This window comes from Aptenodytes forsteri, unplaced genomic scaffold (genome assembly GCF_000699145.1).
Source record: "Aptenodytes forsteri isolate BGI_AS27 unplaced genomic scaffold, ASM69914v1 Scaffold267, whole genome shotgun sequence".
NCBI lineage: Eukaryota > Metazoa > Chordata > Aves > Sphenisciformes > Spheniscidae > Aptenodytes > Aptenodytes forsteri.
Window position 1 is genome coordinate 3,286,765 of NW_008794173.1, and position 6,945 is coordinate 3,293,709.

General features: G+C 42.2%; 1 protein-coding gene across 1 annotated transcript in view; it reads left to right on the plus strand.

Moving 5' to 3' along the window:
• Positions 1-2,249, plus strand: part of LOC103902867 (von Hippel-Lindau disease tumor suppressor) — a 4,501-nt gene extending 2,252 nt beyond the window's left edge. Inside the window, exons 2-3 of the mRNA XM_009283980.1 lie at positions 135-245; positions 663-2,249. Coding sequence (XP_009282255.1) covers positions 135-245; positions 663-847 — 296 coding nt within the window. The 3' untranslated portion in view covers positions 848-2,249. The remainder of the gene's footprint in view (positions 1-134; positions 246-662) is intronic.
• The last annotated feature ends 4,696 nt before the right edge of the window (positions 2,250-6,945 follow it).

Sequence of the window (6,945 nt, forward strand, 5' to 3'; positions counted from 1 at the left end):
GGCGACCAGGGCCGCGGCGGTGGCCTCTAAAGGAGAGCTCGGCTGGAGAGCAGATGGGTTCCTTACGGGTGCCCCTGAAAACTGCTCGTTAAAAAGCGCGGTAACGGCTGCGTTTCCACCTTGTTCTCTCCCAGGTCACCTCTGGCTGTTCCGGGACGCGGGGACAAACGATGGACTCCTTGTCAACCAGCAGGAGCTGTTTATCGCGGCTCCCAACGTGAACAAAGCAGACATCACGCTGCCAGGTAAAGAGAACAGGACTGCGCATGTCGTGGAAACTGATGAGTTTTGTACTTGATCTCTTTGCACTTCAATGTAAGGACCTAGCGAGAAATCAGGTACTCAAATAATAAAATCTAGCTGTAAAGTAGGAAGAGATCGTGAGGGTTTCTAGATAGAGCTGTGTCACCGCACTGTACTGGTTAGAGCTATTGACAGACCTCTCATAGATGTCTCTGATGGGTTTTGTAGCGTGCCTCACGACAGGAAACAACAAGTTCTCTTCCTCTCTTTCGCGTGAATTTAGTGTGTTGTGAATAACGCTGCTACATGTTATGTTCCGTATCCGCGTACTTGGAGAAGAACTGTCTGTGTTTGAGGCAGCAGCTCATGAGAGCCCTTCTGACGAGGTCATGTGTGTGTGTGTTTGTTTTTAACCTCAGTGTTCACCCTGAAAGAGAGATGTCTCCAGGTTGTTCGCAGTCTGGTCAAACCGATGGACTACAGGAAACTGGATATTGTTCGATCGCTATACGAAGAGCTGGAAGATCATCCTGATATTAGGAAGGATCTTCAGCGGCTTTCTCTGGAGAGAAGTGAAACGCTGAGGAACGGAATTCTGGAATAACGCGATTACTCGCTCCAGACTCTTTAAATAGCAAACCACTGAGTTGAAGCAGGGATAGTCACCGCGAAACGTGCCGAGAACTAATGTCTGTATTTTAAGTTCTGAAACACCAACTCAGTTAAATTGATGATGTCAAGTCAGATCCAAAAGACTAAACAGCACGTAGAAGCACACCGGGTTCCTGGTGGTTCAGTTCTGTTCTCCGTGACGTGTATTGCAAACCGATGTCTCTAGAGGCCTTGTGTGGGTGAAGCTCAGCAGTTTTGTTTGGACTGTCTCAGAACACTGCACAGGGACATAAGATCAGGGCATCTGTTTGGAGAATACGCGTACAGATTAACTTTCGTTGTATTAGAAAGTAAATTGCAGCAAGGATTCATTTAATCCAGACTCTAATGATTGTAAGTGGCAGACCAACACCAGTTTTGCTTGAATAATTTGTTGTCGATGGAATTCCACTCTCTCACACTTAGCCTAGATTTGCCCGTGAATCGCAAAGCATGTGGGTGTGTGCGTGTATGTGAGGGTTTCCATCACTACCTTTGGAGGACCTGGCCTGAAGCATTATGTTGGTGGAAAGATGACGTGTAAATGCTTGGGATTTTTTCTGCCTCTTACCTTTGCGTTCATAAACCCATGTCATACCCGCTCTGAGGCTGACACATTTTTACACAGATCATACCTTGAATGCCTTATTTGTCCTTCATGATTGGATTCTTGCCTAGTTGATCTCAAGGTGATCCAACCTAGTCAGCCATATAGACTGGATCCTAGTTTTGGGACACCTTTCTCCTCCACAGCTGCTTCCCCAGCTTCCTGTACAGGCATATCGGGTAGCGTTCGTAGAAGGTAGATGCTTTGAGTCCTACCTTTTCCCATCGCAATGCAGTAGTTCGGGTCGTAGTGGGGGGCCTTTTCAGGGAGTGTGGACCAGTGAAGTTGCTGTCTCGTCAGGAGCAGACAGCAGACTGTATCAGCTCCTACGGGCCTATTGCTAGATCCAGCTCACAAACAGACCCATGCTTTATTACAGGCTAGATAAGCAGAGAAAACATTTCTTTACCTGTGTTCTGTTCCCCCCATACCTCAGTTAGGACGTGTATTTGTGTGAATGTACACACGTAATTCAAAGCAACATTGCTTTTAGCAGATGCACGGATTGTCCACCAAGTAACAGATGTAGTGCTGTTCAATGTTAGAAGCAGATTGGTAGGAGATTATAGCAGGTTATTTCTGTGGCATACATTTCTTTCCAGTTATACATTCAAAGAAACACAGCTGTGAAACTGAGAATATCAACGTATTCTGTAAGTATTAAATGTCTCCCCTTTTTGTAGACTTGTTTTTCTTACGTATTTGAAGTGTATGAATTGACCTTTGTCATAAAAATGTAAATCCATGCTAACTTTTTTACTCTGTCAAATAACTTCACAGTGCTTGTGCCTGTCTGCATGTATTCCTGCAACACTCCTGAAAGTCATTCTAGTTGATCAGCAACAGATACTTTCATATTGAGTTTCTAAACTGCTCCGCCCCCTGTTCCTGCAAAACTGTGTTGTGGCCAACACTAAACTGTTACCACGACTTTAGGCAGTGTCTGTGCATGAACATAGCTATGTTACAATTTCTGCTTTTACCACCTTTTGCAGATCTCTTTCAGAGACAAGTGAGCCTGTGCAGGCCTCAGGAGTAGACATCAGTAAGTCACCCAGCTCCTAGGGAGCCCTTAGGTTCGAGGGTGCTGCGCTGTGCTCCTGCAGGTGGGGTCCTGCAGATACCCGAGAGGAATTTCTCTCCTGATGTCCTTGTGATGCTGTGCGTTAGGATTAACGTGGCCGTGCTGCCAGCCAGTTGCAGAAAACTGGCCTGCTTGACTCCGTAGTTTTTCTTTTAATGTAGTAGGTATTAGGTCTTAGGTTTAACAGATCTGTACATATCACAAACATTCTGTATGTTTCTGATTTATGTGGGGTCTGTGATCTCTTCGGTTATTAGAATAATTAGATTATTATAATCTTATTGGAATAATTTAAATTTATTCCATTAGTCTGTGACTTCTTCCAGTATACAGCCAGTCAGTGACACTTTCCTAGTACAATGTTTATCGCTGCTAATGGATCAGATTCCTTGGATTCCTGCATGTTAGCAGACAGAAAAGCATACTGCCAAAACAAACATATGAAAACTACCTCATGATCTCATCGCTCATAGAACTACCTCATGAACTCATCGCTCATAGGAGTACCCTGTCTTTGCTTAACTTTTAGTTACATTTACTGAATTCCAAGGCAACTTAAATCCTGAGCTAAAAAGCAGCTCCTGATGGGCAACAATTAGTTGTGGATGCTTTGTGTTAACTTGCTGTGGTTCAGCCTATTTTCTAAGGGACATTTTCTGTCCACTCTTTCAAAGATTGACCTGAGGGTGATTTGTTACTGTGTAGGAATGAACCGAGGATCTGTCAGTCCCTGGACAGCCTGACTGATGAGGGTACACCCAAAGCAGGGAGCATTGGATTGTTCCTCAATGGCTGTTCAACTTAAATTGCATAAAAATGCAGAAACAATTGTCAGGGTAGAGACCATCCTTCAACTATGTGCTGTCATCTGCAGTCACATATCTGCAGTGTCTCTCTACCACCTTTCCCTCATCAATTTGTGTTTTAAAAGTGAAACTTGATTCTTTGGAAGACTGTGTGCTATTACCCACAGAATCCCAAGTAGAAGGTGGCATTTCCCTGAATCCTTGAGGTATGTGAGTCCTAGGACAAGAATTTTACAAACCCTGCTTCAGTTCTTTAGCTTTAGCATTTCATTTAAGCACAGATGCTGTCCTTGCACAGCAGGCCAGCTGCTCTCGATCCCCTCCTGAGGTGGCAAATGCCTCATTCGTAGAACAGAGGCCAGACAGGGACTTTTGGATTCCATACCAGGCAGCTGTCTCCAAGTTAGGCACCGTAGCATCTGATTTTTAGTACCAACGTACATTACTTGGATCTAGCTTCACAACTTTATGCTATCATTTCATTCTGCCAACAGTAGCTGACTACTCTTTGCACAGCCACTAAGAGTAGGAAATACTTTATTTTTAAAATAATGACTGCCTCTTGCCTAATGTATAGCAAGAGGCAATCCATGCTTGAAATCTTATACTTTCCCTAGACAAGACAACAAAGGAAATTCTACTTCCATTTCGCAGATGAAATTGAGTTTTCCAAAGTTATGCAAGAAGTCTGGGAGAAGAAGGGACTGAACACAAATAGAAAGTCCAATGCAGAACCCTGTTCATGCAGCTGCCTCCCCTGTTCCTCCCACAGCTGTTTTCTTGCAATGTGGATGGATTTTCTTGTGATACGAATTCTGTAACTGCTTAGCTAATTTTAGCTCTCACATACCATCTAAGTGTTGACTTTCCTGTTGACAAATCATGAAATACCTTTTTTTTTCCCCATACATCAGGTTTAAAAACCTAGCAACTTCCTCTCTAAGATGAGAAGCACTTAAAAACATCTCTCACAAATAACTGACAAGGTTTTGTTTTTACAGACCACTGAGTCACACCTGATGTTACATTTGATCCTCTTGCCACAGTCTGACAGCACTGTTACAGGTCTTGCTGGTTCCATCTTGTCTTTTTAACCAACGTGGCAGTGATTGTGAGCATTTTAAATAACACCGTCATTTAGCCGGGCTAGTCGTAAGAGTCAAATTATCAACTGCTCACAAGACCCTACCATGGACTAGTTTAGTAATAACATCAGCCCAGCCTGTGTATCTTATTTTTTTTAATTAGAGGCATTCTAGCATAAAAGCAATTTGATTACATATTGTTTGTCATTGGAATGCAATAGCTCATAATATTTCTGATATCATTTGGTTTTCATTCTTCAGCCAAACCCATGGCTCGAGTATTTATACAAAGTGCAAGGCACTGACAGATGTAAGGAAGTAATTGACATAAAAGCCTGTTCCATTAGAATTATTAAAGCAGGTGCATGAATGCTATACTAGAAATTTTTGGTCATTAAAGAACTCCTGTTGATAAAATATGTTTAAGAAAAATAAACAACAAAACTGGATTGTATAGGTAGGTAAACTTCTGGAGAAAGGCTCAACATATGCAAGAAAGTATATTTCTTCTGTTCTGGAGTGCTCCTTTGGGTGAGAATAAAAACAGACTAGAGAAAAACCCCAGCTGGCTCTAAGACACGAACATTGGAAAATGGAGCCTCCTACTAGTTACTCAGCTAGATTAGTAGTGAGTGAAAGTTGCCATTTACTTGTGACAACTGCATTAAAAATTTGGGTTGTTTTCAGTTGGAGTCATAGCACTGTCTCATTTGGCAGTCACGGGAGCAGCAGTGAGTTGAGTGAGAAAGGTCAGGACCAGACTGAAAGTTCCCACTCGACACAACTGCTGGGTGCGGTGCGGTGGGAACGCGCTGCTGCAGGAAGTGGCGGGTCACAGCTGGTGGTGAAAAACACTCGACAAATAACAAATTATTCTGACATTTGTTTAGTGTCCAAGGGCTCAAGGAGAGCACGCAGCAGTACAGAGTCCTGCCTAATACCTCATTCTTTGAAAGCGAAGGCTAAACAACAGGAATATATAGGATCATTCTAGTCTCCGTTTGAAAAAGTAAATTTCAGTTCCCTTGTAAAACCTTTTATTACATACAATATTTAGTGCAAGACTGAAGCCGTACGCACAGTTAGATGCATTCTTTCCCCTCGTTTTCCCATGAGGCAAATAGTCCAAAAGGTTTCAGTTTTTTTTCCAGTACCCAAGGGAAAGAAGTGTCCTTTCTTCCTGTTTTTATCCAATTCTTTGCAACACAAATTTCAATCTCATCTTACGTGACTTTCAGAGATGCTTTGATCGTCTTCCCATGACAGAGAATTTAGGTATGTGTCAGAGGGACAGTAAGCGGGGAAAAGGGAGGGGGAAAAAACATAAATTTAACTGTTACTGTTGAAATAGTACTACTGCTAAAACAGTTAGGTCCCAAGGCAATCTTTGAATGGTGATATTTTAAATAATAATACACTTTGGATATTTTTGTTCAGGTTTTTTTTCTGTCTTTTGACCTTGTAGCTACATTAATATCACATTTTTCAGCTTTTCCTTGCTGTAGTGGGGGTAAGAAATTCATTGTTACTTTAATGGTACTTGAAAGGTTCATGCTTTCTGAGGCAAGAAGTATAGAAAACTGCCAAGGTTTGAAAGTTTGATACTGAAAACAAGAGTCAGCTGTACTGTAAAATATATGCAGATTATAAAGAAATAGTAAATTAAAAGCTCTCAAAACTTACAGTACTGTTTGCAATTAATACAAAAGACCTAGGGCTAAATATGAACAAAAAGAAGAGAAAGAGGAATGGGTTACAATTACGTGTTACAAACTGTCCCATGATGGCAGAGGTACAGCTATAAGGCTCTCCAAGTAGATCATTTTGCCAGAAGTATTTGTAGCATGTACACTGGCAAATTAATTAATTACAAATTTTTATCAAAAGCAGGTTAAATAGGAAAAAAAAGGGAAAAACTGAAAATTTAGAAAAATTGCTGACTTTAAGAACATATTTTAAACCTAATCCTTGATGACCGAGACCTGGTCATATGACCACTTTTGATGTTTTTTTTACTTCTCACTCCCTGCATCTGCTACCATCCTACATATAATAAGTGAAATCCTGTACGCTCCAATGATTGTAAAATCATGGCAACAGTCAGACTGGCAGGAGGATCACTGCTCAGTATTAGCTGGCAGTGCTTTTTACTGCCCTCTTTGTTGGTACACATTTCTTTCTTGGACCTTGTGAGATCTTTGAAACTTTCTCGATCCCCAGTTGTACAGCACCCAACACAGTGGGGAGCATGGTTGGTGTAGCTCTTAGGGGGATCTACGTTTAGAAAACACGCACCCCCATACCTATATGGGTGAACAAATTACTAGCTGACTGCCCTGGAGACGTGGCCAAAGTCTGGGCTGAGCAGGCAAGCTGGCTCTGCCAGGCACCGCTCCTGACCTACACACCTGATCTCACTTTGTCTGTGAGCAGCTGTTGCACAGCCTGTCAGCAATACCAGCTGTGCAT